General features: G+C 44.0%; 1 protein-coding gene across 1 annotated transcript; it reads right to left on the minus strand.

The window, feature by feature from the left end:
* Positions 1-1560: 1560 nt before the first annotated feature.
* LOC142209528 (claudin-16-like) lies at positions 1561-14390 on the minus strand. The gene is made up of 5 exons (XM_075278532.1): positions 14269-14390; positions 12462-12588; positions 8924-9085; positions 4318-4382; positions 1561-1894 (listed from the first exon to the last, which is right to left on the minus strand). The coding sequence occupies exons 1-5, from the start codon at positions 14356-14358 to the stop codon at positions 1694-1696; spliced, it is 645 nt and encodes a 214-aa protein (XP_075134633.1). The 5' UTR covers positions 14359-14390; the 3' UTR covers positions 1561-1693.
* Positions 14391-18217: the final 3827 nt, after the last annotated feature.

Raw genomic sequence — 18217 nt, forward strand, 5'->3', positions numbered from 1 at the left:
CTGTTCAGGCAAATTTTACCCACAAAGAGGCCTGGGTCATGGTCATTACAGAAGGAGAGGCAACATGCAGAATGGTTACAAAGGTCTGGCTATGAGGCAAGAAGTGTAGGTGGTACATAGTATACTAAGAGGCACAGTCTGTAAAGGGGTTGTCTGGGTAGTTAAAATGACCTTAAAGGGGCTCTATCAGCAAAATTACGCTGATAGAGCCCCACATAAGGCCATTCAGGCACCGCTAAAGTTATATTAAACTACAATCCCCCCCCCCCCCCCCCCGTTTTAAAATAAAACCCTGAAACAGAATATGTTCATCTTACCGAACGTGCACGGTGGGCGGGCATTCAGGGTCCGATGTCATCTTCAGCCATGCCTCCTCTTCCAGCGATGTCCTCGGGTCCCGTCTAACTTGCGAACTGAGATTGATAAAAAATGTTGCAGGTGCATGTGCAGTATCATGCAGCTACTACTACTGCGCATGCACCCACACCATTTTTTATCAATCTCAGTTCGCGTGGCTGAAGATGACGTCGGACCCTGAATGCCCGCCCACTGTGCATGATAGATAAGTTTAACATATTCTGTTTTAGGGTTTTATTTTAAATGGGGGGGGGGGGGTAGTTTAATATAACTTTAACAGTGCCTGAATAGCCTTTTTAAAGGCTATTCACGCATATGTGGGGCTCTATCAGCATAATTTTGCTGATAGAGCCCCTTTAAATTATCCGACACATTCTTGATGATGGATTGAGGAGTTCCCCTAGGTCATGTGATCATAAATGTCATCCTCTTCCCCAATCTTACAGGAAATTTAAGGGCTTATTGTTTTATTAACTATACTCAAGGGCCATAAATATCTGAATGATAGGGGACTGACATCCGGCCACTGGACCGATCATCAATAACGCAGATCGGTCCAAGAGCTGGGTGTCAGTCCCCTATCAGATATCTTGAGGATAGGCCACAAAAAATATAAGCCCAAACAACCCCTTTAAGTGTGGGACGGAGGCTGGCTTTACTATAGTCATAGCAACAAAAAATCAGCCTGTGACTCCTTTACTAATGCTAGTGTGCCACAACTATGACTTCTGGTTGAACACCGCTTCTCTTCTTCGGACTAGAGGTCGCAGCATACTTGTAGTCGCAATGTGACTCCATTCACTAGCCTTAGTGAATGAGCTGCAGGGCCAGCTGGCGATCTTTGGTTGAGTGATGGGAGCAACAGCCGCAGTCACTGTATAGACCTAGTCTCATGGCATCGTTGTCTATAATTGTGAAATAAAGAAAAATCTGAGCACATTTTATTAGCAATCAATGCATAACTCCAGGGAATTCCAATGGGTTCACTTACTTTTACTTACAACTGTTTAATGTTTAAATGTTTACTTACAGCCTCTTTAATACAAGGATTCAGTGTACAGTATACAGTGGATACCCCGTACTAAGCAGAGAGGTGACAAACCAATCAATAACAACTTGCTTATGGTTTCCACATAGCAACAGCATCCCATACATTGATAAAATGACATACAATGGTAATCTAAGGTAGAATTGAACTTTTATGCAATTGCTCAGACAACACTGAGATTCCGTCAGATGTTAAAGGAACAATTAAATATAATGGTAAATGACTTAGAGACACAAAAAACGGACATGGAATTTATTTTTTTTGTGGAATGTTTTTGCAGTTGCAATGTTAAACATAGGTCTTCAGTAAGTCTGGACGTTCAGATTGTTCGCTATCAATTTTGTCTTCTTTCACGGTTGGTATCTTTTTGTGGAGACCCAGGTAACAGGTTATTGCGGCTGTGGTGATCGCCCCTAAATTACCACCTACTGCCATCCAAAGAGAATAGCCATATTCAAAACTAGGGAATCCTGGGATTTTCAGAGATACCTAAGGAAAAAGAACATAGACATCTCATCATGAATACAAAGCGGATAGACATTGTATTGCAAGAGCTTTGCAAGAGCTTACAAATAAAGATGAAGGCATAGGGCGCCGATGTTACTTGTTGAGCTGTGCACTGTGCAGTGTGTCAAGGGCAAGAGTGGTTACGTTCATGGGCTGACAGATTTCACAAAACTAGATTCACTCCACTTACATAGAGATGGGCAAACCTTAGACATCTCTGTGCATACACCTGTCTGTTTCACTTTAGGCCTATCTTGTTCAGCACAAACCGAAAGTGATACTATTATACTGTGGGGTCTAGAGATAAGTGGAGGTGCGACTACATACTAAACAATACTAAACACCTATACTCACCTTATATCACGTCTCCCGGGCTTCCTCCCAGTGTCCAGCAGTCCCTCTGTGTCATCTTCTGCCATCTTGGCTGTCATGTGCCCTGAGGGACCGTTGAGGCCTGTGATTGGTCTCAGTGGTCATGCGATGTGTGCTGACATCATGAACCTTAAACGCATGCGCCAAGACATTGTCATGCTTTATGTGACCACTGAGGCCCAATGACAGGCCTCAGCGCTTCCCCAGAACATTAGACATCAGCCAGGAGGCCTGAAAAGGGCAGAAAAGAAAGCAGAGAGACTGCTAGATTCTGGGAGGCAGAATAAGTATAGGTGTTTATTATGTTACTACACACCCCTAGGCCTCCATCTATTGTACTTGTGGAAAATTAGGGCGGAATTTGTTTGATCATCTCTACTCATAAGGAAGGGGGTGGGGAGCAGATTTGTGTTTTAGAAAAGTGGACCAAAAGAGCCCTGCAGGATTGCCCTCCCAGGCCACTTTGGGTCATAAGGAGCTCAGTCAGATCACAACAACTGGACAGGACAAGGGAAAAAAGCACAGGAAAACCAACCAAGAGGTAAATCCCTCAAGGCCCGTGATGGCAAACCTATGGCATGGGTGCCAGAGGTGGCACTCAGAGCCCTCTCTTTGGGCACCCATCCGTGGAACTGATTATACTGTGTGGGGGCAAATTGTACTGTGTGGGGGTCACTGTGCAGCAGACTGGACTGTGTGAGGGTCACACTGGAGCAGGAAGCTCTATAAAGCCCCATTTGTATGATCATATATTGCAGGTCTGTAATTGTGTGCAATTGTGGATCCGCACATTATTAAGGTTAAATTGCCATGTTGGCACTTTGTGATAAATTAGTGGGTTTTGGGTTGCAGTTTGGGCACTCGGTCTCTAAAAGGTTAGCCATCACTGATCTAGGCCATGGAGGATAGTAAATAACTCACCCTAAATCACCAGAAAGAATTAGTGCCATTCCTTAAATCACCTACAGCGACCCACAGGGTCAGTAATCATAAGTATTAACCTCCAAGACAAGTAGTTGTAGAGGTGTTGTTAATGTATCTTGGTGATTTATAGAACAGACAAGACTGAGTTGGAGACTTTTCCCACTCAAATACTACTAGAAGAGTACAGGACAGTACACAAACAGGTGCACAGGGATGTAGTAGTCTATTGCAAGCTCTCTTCAAAAGAAGAAAGGCTCTAACAATTTTCCCTGACTCGCTGAGGCTTAATTTACATCTACGCATGGGTTTCCATTCAGGGAGTCCACTTTGGGAGCAAAAGAAGCGGTTACTTTAGGAAACCCCATAGACTATAAAGGGGGTTCGTGTGGTTTCTGCTCAGTTTCCGCACAAAAAGTGGGGAGAGAAAAGTGCAGCTTGCAGCGCTTTTCTCTCTGCATTTTTCATGCGGAGAGGGGAACGGAATCCCCAAACGTAGATGTGAACCAAGTCTGTAATATGGCCCAGCAAGGGTCAGGGATCAATGGCTTCCTTTAGTTGGAGCTTTGAAAGAAAGTCTAGCAATGGTTCTGATCAAGAGTGAATCTATGGACTAAGCAACCTACTACAACTCCCAGCGTGCTGGGACTTGTAGTTCCACAACAGCTATCATGTCTTAGGTTGCCTATTATTGCTATAAGTAATGTAGGGTAACATTCACAGCTGGGTCATGAAATTGTATAAATTCTATGTAATAATTTATAGCTTAGGGTTGCACTTAAAAAATTGGAGCCACAGGCAATATAACTCCCACAAAAATGTTACAATGTTTTTCAAGATTTGTTTAAAAAAAAATTGACTAGTTGTATAGGAATCTGGAAAAGCTGGATAACAGTTCCTGTGCTAGATGCAGTGTCAGCCATAATGGTTGCAATCCAGCTTTCCCAGAAACAGATACAACTTAGAAACAACTGAATAAGCTTTTTAACAACTTGACAGCAGAGGACAACAGAAAAATTCATTTTATTGGAGATTTTTAGGAGAATAATGATGGATTCAGAATAATATATCATTCGGTATACAGAATGGCTTTAAGGTTCCATGTGATGTACCTCATACTGGTGAACATGATATACATAGATGCAGTATCTTATGATGGCAGCTGAAGAGGACATTCCTGAAAGAGAATAGAGACATCTTATATCATATATCCAGACTTGGCAGATTCAATGTTTCTTCTATGGGAGGCAGACACTCGGCTAGATAACATGACTGGTTTATTATGACAGCTGACAGCCTGGTAGAAGAATGGTGAATATGACCTTATCTTTCATTGGCAGGCACCATCCTTTAATGTCTCTGCCACAAGGATTGGTATGAAAGCATGTCATTTGCATTACAATGGTGTCCAGTAGGCTATCTACACTGTGGAATTTATACCCTCAGCTACCATATGGTGTGCAGATTACTCCAAGGCTGTCTTCTCTGAAAGACTGGTGTTTTCTATTACAGCTTTGGTCTATACACACTACGAACAGAAATATACATTGAGAAGATGTCCTTATGTACATACATGTTTCTAATGTACGAGCACAGCATACAGTGGCATCCTTCACAAAAGGCTCCTATTGTTGGCAGGGGAGCAGATTCTGAATGGAGCCCCTACCCCATCCCTATAAAAACATATAAACAATAGCGGCAGCTGTGTGCTCTGGGAAACTGCTGATCTGCAGGGGTCCCAGCAGTTGCAGTAAGCAGAAGAACTTTATCTCCTCAATTCACCATCATGACAGTGGTAATGGTAATACTATACTTTTCAACTGTCCCAGATTCAGAGGGACAATCCCAGATTGCAGGCCCTGTTTTAGCCAAAGGGAGGAATGTCCCGACTACTAGAGGACACAGATGAGTTGGATACAATGGTGATGAAGCAGGAGCCATCTGTTCTCTGCTTCACTACTATAGTCCTGTATGCTCCAGCACTGTAGGCGCAATGTGATGACATCACTCACATTGCATCTGCATCTCCATGAAACCTCTGGTAGCAGAGACAACAGACAGACCAGCATGAGAGCGAGGGACATTAGAGAGAGGTAAGTATTATTTTTTTTATGTTAAACTTTGGAGGCATATGGAGTGGGGACATTAAACTAGGAGGGGAGATGAAGAGAGACATTAACTGTGGGGCAGAAGAAGAGGAACATTAAACTGAATAGGGGCAGGTGATGAGGGACATTAAGTGGGGGGGGCGGCATATGAGGGGGGACTTTGAGCTGAGGAGAGATATAGGGGGACATTAAACTTTGGGTGCAGATAGAGGGGAGATATTAAACTGGGGAGGCAGGTGGAGGTAGACATTAAAGGGGCTCTATCAGCAAAATCAAGGCTATTCAGGCACCGGTAAAGTTATATTAAACTACAACCCCCCCCCCCGTGCACGCTGGGCAGGTATTCAGGGTGTGTCTTCATCTTCTTCCTCCGATGTCTTTGGGTCCCGTCCTCCTCCGGTGCTTGCTCGCGGACACTGATAAAAAAAAACGGCCTGGGCGCATGCGCAGTAGTAGAAGCCGCGTGCTACTGCGCATGCGCCCAAGCTATTTTTTTTTTATCAGTGTCCGCAAGCAAGCGCCGGAGGAGGACGGGACCCAAAGACATCGGAGGAAGAAGAGGCGTGGATGAAGAAGAAGACACACCCTGAATGCCCGCCCAGCGTGCACGTTCGGTAAGTAGAGCACATTCTTTTTTAGGTTATTATTTTAAAATGGGGGGGTAGTTTAATATAACTTTACCGGTGCCTGAATAGCCTTTTTAAAGGCTATGCACGCATATGTGGGGCTCTATCAGCATGATTTTGCTGATAGAGCCCCTTTAAACTTTGGGGCAGATAGAGGGGGACATAAACTGAAGGTTGCAGATGGAGAGGGGCATTAAACTGGGAAGGGCCGATGAAGAGGGACATTACTGGGAGCAACTAGAGGGGTACATTAAACTGTGGGGGTCGCTGGATGGGTACATTAAACTGGGAGAAACTGGAGGAGGACAGTAAACTGGGGGCAGCTGAAGGGAGAAATTAATGTCTCCTCTAGTTGACCTCAGTTTAAACTGGGGCACTAGGAGAGGGACTACTTAATACTGTGGGGGCAATTGGAGAGGAACATTATAAAGTGGGGTATATACTGTTAGGGTTACTCTAAGAGCATTATACTGTGTGGGGGCACAAATAGAAATATATGGGGATGGGCAGAGTCAACATAGAAGTGGGTATTTGTCTTAGCACGCATAGTGTGCTATACGATCTGTCCCTCTTTGAAAGTTGGGAGATATGCGTATGTTGCTAACCAATTCACCCCACTCCACTAGCATTACAACACACTCTGCAGCAGAATCCTTGTAGAGTTCCCTGGGTGAAGGAAAAACATAGTTAAAGCTCTGGAAGATGAACCCAGAACCGATTTCCAGGCCTAGTTCATTTAAGATGTAAATTTTGCGGCCGCAAAATAGCGCCGCGTATACGATCCCGGCTCCCATTGAAATCAATGGGAGCGTATACGGCCCGCAAAATCTCACGCGGCGTATACGTGCCACATCATGCGGCACTTTGCTCTGTGTGAACTCACCCTTACACTTATCACAAGTAATTGCAGTACTTCAGTCACAGTCCCATATCTTCTGTAATAGCAGGTATATAGATTCTGGGTAGGTAATAGTTAATTGATATACAGTCCAGTGCAGCTTTAGCTCTACCTTGGGAGATTCAACACAGCTTGGCTATACTGTGCAATGTGGTGCAAGAGAGTACTTAGGGCTCGTTCACATCTGCGCCCGGTCTCCGTTTTGCAGGTTTCCGTTTCCTGCACAAAACAGGGGCAGACGGACCTGCAGGACTGCAGGACTCTTTCATACCCATTCATTTGAATGGGTTCGAAAGATGTCCGGCCGTGAGCGCCGATGAGTGTTTTATGCTCTCCGCTGCGAAACCAGTTTTTTAAAATTGGACACAGAGTCGGACATGCAGTACTCTGTGCCTGCAGAAGACGGAAAGCTGAGAATGGAGACCTGAACGCTAGTGTGAACCTAGCGTCACAGAGTAGGTGCTAGAGCAATGCCCTATCGCAGGGTGCTAAAGCCGTGAATCAACGACGTGGAAGCCACTTAGGTTGGATCCAGCTGGGGAACCCATGAGAAGCGTGGATCCAGGCAGAGGACTTCTTTATCCAACAGGTTATTCCTCTGACTTAGAGCAATAGAACAGGAATAGACTTTTAGATAATCTCCCAGGTATGGACTGGCAGGAATTCAGTAGTTGGGATGGACTGGTAGCTGTATATAGCCCATTTGAGGTTCTGACCAGCCTGGAGCAATGCTGGCAGATATGTGGACTGGCTGGAAGCCAGGCTTAGACTCCATTTGCAGTCACCTATTTCGTCTCAGCTCGCCCTAGAAGCAACTTGTGCTCCTATAGGCTGAGAGCAAAACATGTGACTGAAGTAGCAGGATACTAAAACATGTGGGTTTGCAAAGTTAAAACAAGGTGCAAAGCTAGTTAACCTCTACACTGCTGCAGACAATACTAAGTGTATGCTAAGTAATGCAGTACAATACTATATATAGCGCACAGAAAGAATGGCTGACATAAAGACAACTTAAACAGAACATTAACATCTTGTTCTGGGACACTACCAGTGGCGTAACTACCACCATAGCAGCGGTAGCAGCTGCCACAGGGCCCGGGACATTAGGGGCCCGGTGACAGCTGCTACCGCTGCTATCATTATGCTCGGAGGTCTTTTCGGACCCCCGAGTATAATGATCGGGGCCCCCTGTTGGTGGAATACTTTCCACCAACAGGGGGCCCCGAAGCTGCAGCAACGGCTGAGACACAGGAGCTGCAGCTCTGGCTCCTCTCAGCGCTGCAGGACGTTCCCCCTCTCTCCCCCCTCCCTTTCTCTGCTGTCCTCTGCCCACCAATGAGAGGAGGAGGCGGGGCTTATCCCTGCCGTCCAGCACAGAAGAGAAGAGGAAGAAGCTGCTCTAGGAAAATGAAACTGAAGCTACACAGGTACGTACTGGGGTTACTATACTTATTACTATCAGGCATTTGGGGGGATTACTTGTGTTTTAGTAACTCCATGTGCCTCATAGTAATAGCAGTTAACCCCATCATCTCCCTCACATTAACCCCTGTTTGCCTCACCATAAGAGTTACTGATATGTGAGATATATGGGGGTAATAGTAATGAAGATACTTTATTATTACCTCCATGTCTCTCACATATCAGTAACTCTTATGGTGAGGCAGACAGGGGTTAATGTGAGGGAGATGATGGGGTTAACTGTTATTAATATGAGGCACATGGAGTTACTAAATTGTAATGCACAGGACCAGATTTTTTTTTATCCACAATTTGTCCTGGTATAGCGGTCAGCGGTGACAGTATTTAGTCCTGTAGGGGCCACTAAGGGACATAATACTGTGTGCAGGGGGGCACTATTGGGTATAATACTGTGTGCAGGGGCCACTAAGGGACATAATACTGTGTGCAGGGGCCACTAAGGGACATAATACTGTGTGCAGGGGCCACTATGGGACATAATAGAGCATGCAGGAATGCGTAGGAGGGACTCAGTCGAGATCTTCGGTGTTGGGGGGCCCCATGTCAAAAGTTCGCCACGGGGCCCCGCCATTCCTAGTTACGCCACTGGACACTACATACTTACCAACTAGAAAGTAGAGCCCAGAGGTAAGCCGCAGACATTGCAGTTTGGTGGATGTGTCTTGGCACCAGCTGAAGTTCTTGAAGCCAAGTATCAAGAAGCAAAATGCAAAAGCGCTCATTATACTGGAGATGATTATTAATGCTCTGGTGAGGACGATTGTGGCTGAAAAAGACAATTTTTAATACAGCATGTGGAAAAGTAAACCAGAGATATTCAGTAGTTAGGAAGAGATACCCAGCAAGATATGAAATGTCATATAGTAGTTATATTGCCTATTATATTGGATTTGTATAAGGATACGTTATAAATAAGTAATTGGGTTTTTCTAGAGCATTTTTTCCTGAGCTTCACTTCAGTAATTCTGCAAATTTATGAACACATCTATGCCAGTTTTCTTGTGTAGATGTGTGATAATGTGGTGCACATCCGGCACAAGGCACTTTCTCAATTCTGCACTTTGTTCACCACTTTCCACAAAAGTGGCTGGAGAACGGAGTGGCCAGGGCAGGGAGAGCTTAGTCCATCATATTTATTATAACTGAGCCTTGCACCTATAGGGCCCTTTATTACAACTGGCGTGTGAAATACCAGCCACAATAAATCTACCCCATTGTATATGTAGGTTTCAAATGCAGAGCAAGCATTTCATGTTTGGGTGATAACCAATTAAATACATGCACCTACATGCCAAATATATAAGAAGAAAACCGCAACACTCAACGTCACCAGAAATTGGACTTTACTCTTCGATGGTCTCAGTATAAAAACAGCGGGCACTTGACTGATACCCAGCAGACCCTATTATAGTCTATGTGGTCCACTTATCTGTCTGTCGGCTCTGCATTGTACAGGTCCTCTGACAGACCTAAATGAAGGAGAGGCTAGAAGTCTTCATGGATGTCTGGGTCTGAAGGAAAATATGGAAAATTGCAATAAAAAATGTAACTGGACTCTTATATTTGCTGCAACCCAGTGGAGGGAACCAGATGATGGGAGTAGCAGATGTGGTTGTCCACGGTGGGCAACCACATCTTATGGTGGTAGTAGTTCCCCTGTGGAACTTACAATTGTAGGCAGCGTCTAATCTCATTGAGCCCGGTGGCTGGAAGGGCCCTTGATGGTAAGTGCAGGAATAACTCAGGAGATTGCAGTTACAGTTGAACAAATTATGGAACTGTCGGCGGAATGCTTTCGGTTTCCGAATTTGGGAAAGACATGTACGAGCACTCGGAGAACACAGACACAGACATACACTCAGATGCTGTATATAAATAGTGTTCTGAGGTTTATTACAAATTATCATTGGATTATAAAGAGAAATAATGGCTTTATGCAAGTTTAAGCGTCATAAAATACATCACATAGAAATATGTATTATAATTGGTCAGAGTATATAATGGGTGTTTACAGATGATAAATATGTGCATACATGAGTTAACACATGAATATCTGTGTGGTCTGCCATCTTAGCCTCTAATCATGTCAGCACAGCCTGCCAAGATGGATGCTGTGTGGCCTTGGAGATTTCATAAAACACTTTTAATTAGATGTAACTTTTTATCACCATGCCCCTCACAGGAGACTGAAGCTCAGGGCTCGTTCACATCTGCGCCCAGTCTCCGTTCTGCAGGTTTCCGTTTCCGGCACAAAACAGAGGCAGGAGACGGAAACCTGCAGGACTCTTTCATACCCATTCATTTGAATGGGTTTGAAAGATGTCCGGCCGTGAGCGGCGGTGAGTGTTTTATGCTCTCCGCCGCAAAACCGTTTTTTTAAAATCGGACACAGAGTCGGACATGCAGTACTCTGTGTCCGGTTTTTAAAAAATTGGTTTTGCGGCGGAGAGCATAAACGCTCACCAGTGCTCACGGCCGGACCCGCTCTGACAGCTTTATGCCTTCTGCCGGCAGAAGACGGAAAGCTGAGAACGGAGACCCGAATACTAGTGTGAACCTAGCATCAGAGAACATAGAAACATTCTCAAGGTTTTAACAACAAAACGTACTGATAACTACTTCTGCAATAATCAACATTTTTACCGAAGTCTTACTTCAGAAGACCAGGAGAGTTCACAAAAAATTAAACATGGAAAATATAGAACAAAATGGCTGAACCAATGTCTGTATCATATACTGATATTCTTCCCCTGACAGAACTTTACTGAAGCAACAACAGCCACAGATGCAGCTTCCAGATGGGATACCAATACAATGGTAGTTCCACTGTAGATGATAATAATGAGTCAGGCAACAGTTCTCACAGTAACGGGGCATTCACACGGAGTTACGCCGGGCGTGTATCACAGCCGTACACGCCGGCGTTACCGCAGACTGCCGAACACTTCCCATTCACTTCAACGGAAGCGCTCGTAACAGCGGCGTTTACGAGTGCTCCCATTGAAGTGAATGGGAAGTGTTCGGCAGTCTGCAGTAACGCCGGCGTGTACGGCTGTGATACATGCCCGGCGTTACTCCGTGTGAATGACCCCTAAGGGATTATTATATAGGCGATAAATACCCTCCCTAGTCTTGCCACTCTTGTACAGCTATATTCCTCCCTCTCCCACTACGTATAGGGGCTGAAATGAATAAGTCCCAAAGACTTAGCTCTAGCAGGAACTTCCATATAGGACGTTTATCATTAATGGACTACCATGAGGTGGCTTTCCGCAGCCAACTATGGGTTGGGATGGACCAAGCTCTCCCAAAAGGAGGGGTGTACCAACTCTAAAGTGGAATGTCCCTTAACAGGGCGAAATTAATCTGGAATCATGCAAACATATGTATATACTATGGCACAGACACAACAAAACAATGTAAAATATATAGCAGTATCTACTGGGATACTGTATATGGTCTGCTGAACTCCAGTGTAGCGCTGATATGTTACTCTGATGTAATCATTGTATTATAGTAATATTCATCTTTGTACAGTGGTTTTAATTCAGTAGCAGTACGGTCATATTTTTTACTTACTATTGAACGGTCATGGTGTGGTGGTGCCTTTTAGGTTTTGTATAGTGGTATTTTTTGCTAAGGGCTCATTCACATCTGCACCCGGGAGACCGTTCTGCAGGTTTCCGTTTCCTGCTCAAAACTGGGCAGGAGTCGGAAACCTGCCGGTATCTTTCAAACCCATTCATTTGAATGGAATTGAAAAGTGTCCGGCCATGAGCGCCTGTGAGTGTTTTATGCTCTCCACGGCGAAACCGTTTTTTTAAACCGGACACTACATGTCCGACTCTGTGTCCGGTTTAAAAAAAACTGTTTCGCCGCGGAGAGCATAAAACGCTCACCGGCGCTCACAGCCAGACTCGGCATGATAGGTTTCCGTCTTCTGCATGCAGAAGACGGAAACCTGAGAACAGGGTGCTGAATGCTGGTGTGAACCCAGCGTAATATTCTTTGTATAGCGTCTGTAACCTAGTATTTGACTCTGCTACTTGTACAATATTTGTTACAATATTTGCCACATTATGAAATATAATAGAAGGGAACAGCCTTGCCTAGATGAGGTGACAGATGAAAGCTTTGCTTACCTGGATGTGGGTTCAAATATGAGCTGAAAACATCACAGGTCCAGATTTTTACAAAGCGGTCCCAGACACATTCTCTCCAGAGACCCTTACAGCGAGTGCTTAACATTACAGATCCTTTGCTGTTAATCTGAGAGAAAATTACATTTTATCTGCAATCATTTTATAGATTGTAAACTCTTGCGAGCAGGGCTCTCAGTCCCATTGTGTAAATTGACTTGCTACTCTGTAATGCCTCATTTTGGCTGTACTTGAACCCTACAAAAGTGCTGCAGAATATGTTGGAGCTATATAAATAAAATGTATTATTATTATTATTATTATTATTATTATTACTCTTTTCATTTCATGCATTGATGTTTTTGTTAATGGCCCCATTCAATTAAATGCCTTTTTTCCAGGGCTAAATGCCAGCAATGGTCATTGCTACTGTATCTTATGTGCTATAAAGTTAAAAGAAAGAGACCTATAACGATTATTATTATGGAAGTCAGCATAAAAAGAACACAACATACACATATTACAGGGGTTTGCCCACAAAAGACATTTATGTATATTCATAGGTTATGCCATAAATGTGCATTAGATATTAATCCCACCACTGGAACTCACACCTATCTATAATGAACAACCCCAGGCTCCGTCCCAGTGATGGCTAACCTTTAGAGCTTGGTGTGTCAAAGTTTGTAAAAAAAACCTGGCTTAAAGGGGTTGTTCAGGAAAAAATAGACAACCTATTCAAGTTCAAAATCAGCCTATGCTCCATCGCCTCCATCACGTGACCGCTACTGAGGCCCACCAGCGGGTTTGCAGGTATATCCTGTGGACATGCCATAAATGTCTTTTAAATGAAGGGAATTTTAAACCATGCCTCCTGTTTACAAGTACTGACCCCTATTTATACTAAAAATATACAGTATATATATGGGCTAAATGGTGCAGTATACGGCACTATCTTGTCCAGTAAAATGCCAGGTTCCCTATGCTGTGCTCCTCTTTATTTTACCGAGGACTAGTCCAAATAGTATAATGCCCCCTTAGTGGCACAACAGCGTATAATGTGCCATTGGCTTCCTCACAGACTAAAAGACCCCCTTAGTGGCTACCACAGATTACACTGTCCCTTTACTGGCCCCGTACAGGATAATGCTGCCCTAGCACCACCATTCAGTATAATACCCCCTTTATTGACTCCCACAAAGAATCATGCCAACTTTACAGACACCTACACAGTATAATGCCCCCACACAGTATAATTCCTTCTTTAATAGCCCCCACAAAGTGACTATTGGCCAATACCTACTGAATTACAGTTAATGATATGGCATAGGCCCACCTCCTTTTTTTTCGGCTCCAGCTTGTTACACCAAATTACTTTCCAGACACGGAACAGCATCGGGACATGATATCCTTATTATTCAGGGTCTGTATGTAATGTGCGGCATCACATGGAGCCACAACTTAGAAGCAAGAGGCAGGTTTGTGCATGATAAGGGATTCAGGAATAACATATCAGAACAATACAATGGATAGTGCAGATTACAAAAGAAAAAAATATGTCACCCAATTTGTCCTGGATAGTGCCCCCCTGAGAAATCAAAGACTGTCGCCAATTACGTTGCATCTCTTGTATGTCTGAGACCCCCGCTGATAACTTATTGACAGCCTATCCTAAAAATAAATCAATTCTAAAAATTATCGGAGACCCCTTTAATTAATGAACACATGTGTACTACTAATCTTAAGAACTATTACTACATTGCCTATTAGTACATGGGGCACTACGCCAATATATTTCCCATTGATTTACCTGCCAGCAGTCTGTCATAAGTGCGGCTATCGTGCTCGCCATGGTGAATGATCCACAGATGATCAGAATGAGGTTTAACTCGTTGGCCATCACATACAGTAAATGTCTCAAGTTGGACGCTGTATGCTGCAAGTCACGGTCATATCAGGCGACTCGGGGAGCAGTCACTTGGCATTTAGATTGTTTTAAAGGGAACCCTTCCAAAAAATGAAACCTTTGTCAGAAGAAGCAGGCAGCTGCTATGTGCTATATAGTATCTATGATGAGATATGATGCTCATTGATAGGATGATCTGGGAATATTATCCTGTACTATTTGTGATGATTAATGGCAGAATGAAACAAACTCTTTTGCCGTTGTGTCAGGATCTCGGCTTATCCCCTTTAAGAGGTCAAGCATAACCAATCTTTTCAAAACAGGTCGATTAATCTCTTAGCAACAAAACTCGGTGAAAATCCAAAGAGCTTAGATAAATCATGACCCGCACACATTACTGCCTGGAGAAGCTGAAGATTATGGGTCAAATCCACCTATAATAAGCAAAATTCTGATATTGTCTTCTTATTGTCTTAAACGTCTGCAACATTGTAATATACTTTGTGCATTAGCTCCTTCCACTCTCTGCTTGCTGTCAGTGTAAGGCTCCAAGCACAATGAGTTTTCTGACACGGAATACGTGCGGGAAAAAAAGCCTCCCATTGACTTTAATGGGTTCCTTTTTCCGTGCGGAACCCATTGAAGTTAATAGGAGGCTTTTTTTCTGCACGGATTCTGACGCAGATTCCTTGTCAGAATCAGTGCCAGAAAACTCCATGTGCTTGGAGCCTAATGTTCTGTTATATCAAACCCTGGTCATACAGGTGACTGCTTACATGAAGTAGATATGTGGACAGTCCAGAGATGTAGCTAGGATTTACTGTTCCCTAATATAACACAAATCAATCTATCTATCTATCTATCTATCTATCTATCTATCTATCTATCTATTTATCTATCTATCTATCCACCTCAGGATTAATGCTGGGAAGACCAAGGAGATGGTGGTGGAGTTTAGTAAACAGAGAAGTGCTCCGACCCCGGTGGAGATCCAAGGGACTTGTATTGAGATAGTCAGAACCTATAAGTATCTGGGCGTGCTCCTCAATAATAAATTAGACTGGGCTGACCACCTGGGTGCACTGCAGAGAAAGGGTCACAGCAGACTCTACCTGCTCAGGAGGTTGAGGGCCTTCGGAGTCCAGGGGCCACTTCTTAGGGCCTTTTTCAACTCTGTGGTTGCTTCAGACGTCTTTTTCGGTGTGGCTTGATGGGGGAGCAGTATATCAACCAGGGACAGAAATAGACTTGGCAGGCTGATCGGAAGGGCCAGCTCTGTCCTGGGGAGCCCCCTGGACCCAGTATAGGTGGTGGGTGACAGAAGGATACTGTCCTTGGTGATCTCCATGCTGGAGAACAAATCCCACCCCATGTATGGGACCTTGATGGCACTTGGCAGCACTGTAAGTAACCCTCTGCTTCACCCCAAGTGTGAGAAGGAGCGCTATCGGAGGTCCATTCTCCCAACCGTGGGCAGGCTGTATAATCTACATCAGTCCAAGCGAAGATCACTCCGCACAGAGAACTAATGATTATGATTATGAAGTCTTCCTTCTTTCTTTCTTCTGTTCCTTAGCTGCTACGGACTCCTAGTATATCTTCTTAGTATATGTGTGTCTACTTCTGTAATATATTACTGTGTATTATCCTGTATCTGTATTACTCTGCTGCTGTAACATACTGAAATTTCCCCTTTGTGGGACTATTAAAGGATTATCTTATCTTATATCAAAAAGGCTCAGGCTACACAGCAACATTGGCAGCAATTCATGTCATGTGACCAAAGATCACCATGTTGCCCTGCGACTCCCTCATTGTGGTAAGTGGGTGGAGTCACCTTGTGACCCAGGAGGTGCTGAATTTGAGCCTTCTAGTTGCAAAAAGATGATAAATACATCATTTATTTGCAAATAGAAGTTGAAGTCACAACATCCCCTGGGTCACAATGCAACTCCATTCACTTACATGGATGAAGGAGTCACACAGCAACACAACTATCATTAGTCATGCAACACAAGTCACAGCCACTGGATGGGGCCCACTTTTGGGGTCTTTCCACCAAAGTATTACAATGGCCTTGCATGGAAATGCTATGGGTTCTAATATGGCACCTTCTCATGCATTTCTGAATATTTTTGAGGATGAGGTTGTCTATGTGTCCCACTACTTCTCTCATGTTTTTGATGTGGTGACAATACATAGACGACATCTTCCTGATTTGAACAATGTCAATTGTAACACAGCCGAGTGCCAGAAGTGATGTCGCAGGCACAGCATCTGTGCCCACGGCATTATAGCGCCATACTAAGGTGCTGAGCATTAACTATGCGCAACGTAATAGTACGTGTAGACTGGGAAGGGGTTAAAAAGGGGTTTACCCTCCTGTCTTGTTTACATTTTTCAGATATTAAGGAAAAACATGGAAAGATATCAACAACAGAAAAATAAAGCCCTAGTGTCACCAAAGAAAGATGCAAACCCATAAAAAATTTGCACAAAAAACTAAAAATAAGTCCTGTCCTGAACCAGGTAAAATTTGACTTTCAGTCTCTGAATGGGAACACATGGAAATATATTTCTGTATGTCTCTAAATAAAGATTAGCCATTGAACAATACACAGTTCTGTAACACTCCGTTATTCTGTTTCTTCATGTCAGCGAGTGGAAATAGACTGAAAACCTGCCCTGGTAACTCTCTGTTCACACAGTATGAGGCTTATTCAATGGGCCGGAGAGCTTGATAACAGTAAGAATTGCAAATTGCAGAATATGTCATTCTATCATGAAGGAACTGTATTTACCTGCATGTAAAAACCTATGTTATAATCCATTACTCCACTAGGTGGCGATGATAGAATGATTAACCACAACCTGTTGTCACCTGGTTGATGTTTGTATCCTGGATTAAAGGGGCTCTATCAGCAAAATTTTGCTGTATGAGCCCCACATATGAGTGAAGGCTATTCAGGCACCGCTAATCTTATATTAAACCCCGTCCCGTTTTAAAATAAAACTATAAAAACATATATGTAAATCATACTTGAACGTGCACCCTGGGCGGTGATGCACGATCTGACATCATCTTCTGCCACGCCTACCTCTTCTTTCTTCTTTCGGGGATGCCCTCCGGTCCTGGCTCTTCCCCGGCTTCATCTTCATCCTCTTCCGGCGGTTCAAATCCGATTGGTTGACATCCGGCGTGTGCGCAGTAGCGCTCCCTCTGGAGCTACTGTGCACACTCCGGAGCCATTTTTTTCAATGGCAGTGCCATTGGTGTACTCCTCTTGTCGGCACACTTCACTGCAGTCAGAGAAGTACACATCGGTGTCAGTGTGCATGTCCTGTGTCTTCAGTGACACCAGGGTGTATGTCCTTTGTTTCATTGAAGAACTGCGCAGATGTTGAGAACACCAGAGATGAGACTTGTTGGACTTATCTTTAGGTAATTATTAAAGGTTTTTTTGCGGGCACGGATGGATTTAAAACAGGGTGATTTGGGACACTAAACCCTTAGTCTATAAGGACCTGTAGGTGGTTTAGTGTCCCTTATTGACCTAACAGGTTCCTTTTAAGCTCTGTAATGTTAGAAGAACAGTATCAGACAGGGCGTGTGACTCAGGCAGCCAGTGTCAGAGCTCAGAGTCACACCCCTTGTCTGCTCTGGCCTGACACCGACCTCCTGACAGTCCTAGAGACTAACATATCAGGCACCAAAACTAACAGCACTGATTCCTTGGGAACGGTGGGGCTAGAAAAAAAATTCCAGTTGTGCCAGAATTAGCGGAAAGGCACCTATTCACTGATACTAAGCACTGTAGTTGGTAGCTGTTAGGTCCGTTTTAACACATTGGTG

This window comes from Leptodactylus fuscus, chromosome 6, assembly GCF_031893055.1.
Source record: "Leptodactylus fuscus isolate aLepFus1 chromosome 6, aLepFus1.hap2, whole genome shotgun sequence".
NCBI classification, from domain to species: domain Eukaryota; kingdom Metazoa; phylum Chordata; class Amphibia; order Anura; family Leptodactylidae; genus Leptodactylus; species Leptodactylus fuscus.

What these genes read in the sequence shown, in the direction of transcription:
- LOC142209528 (XM_075278532.1), bottom strand. Translation starts at nt 14,358, where the DNA reads ATGGCCAACGAGTTAAACCTCATTCTGATCATCTGTGGATCATTCACC. An exon ending in TTATGACAGACTGCTGGCAG is followed by an intron (nt 12,589 to 14,268) that starts GTAAATCAATGG and finishes ATTTTCTCTCAG; the next exon opens with ATTAACAGCAAAGGATCTGT. An exon ending in ATATTTGAACCCACATCCAG is followed by an intron (nt 9,086 to 12,461) that starts GTAAGCAAAGCT and finishes TGTCTTTTTCAG; the next exon opens with CCACAATCGTCCTCACCAGA.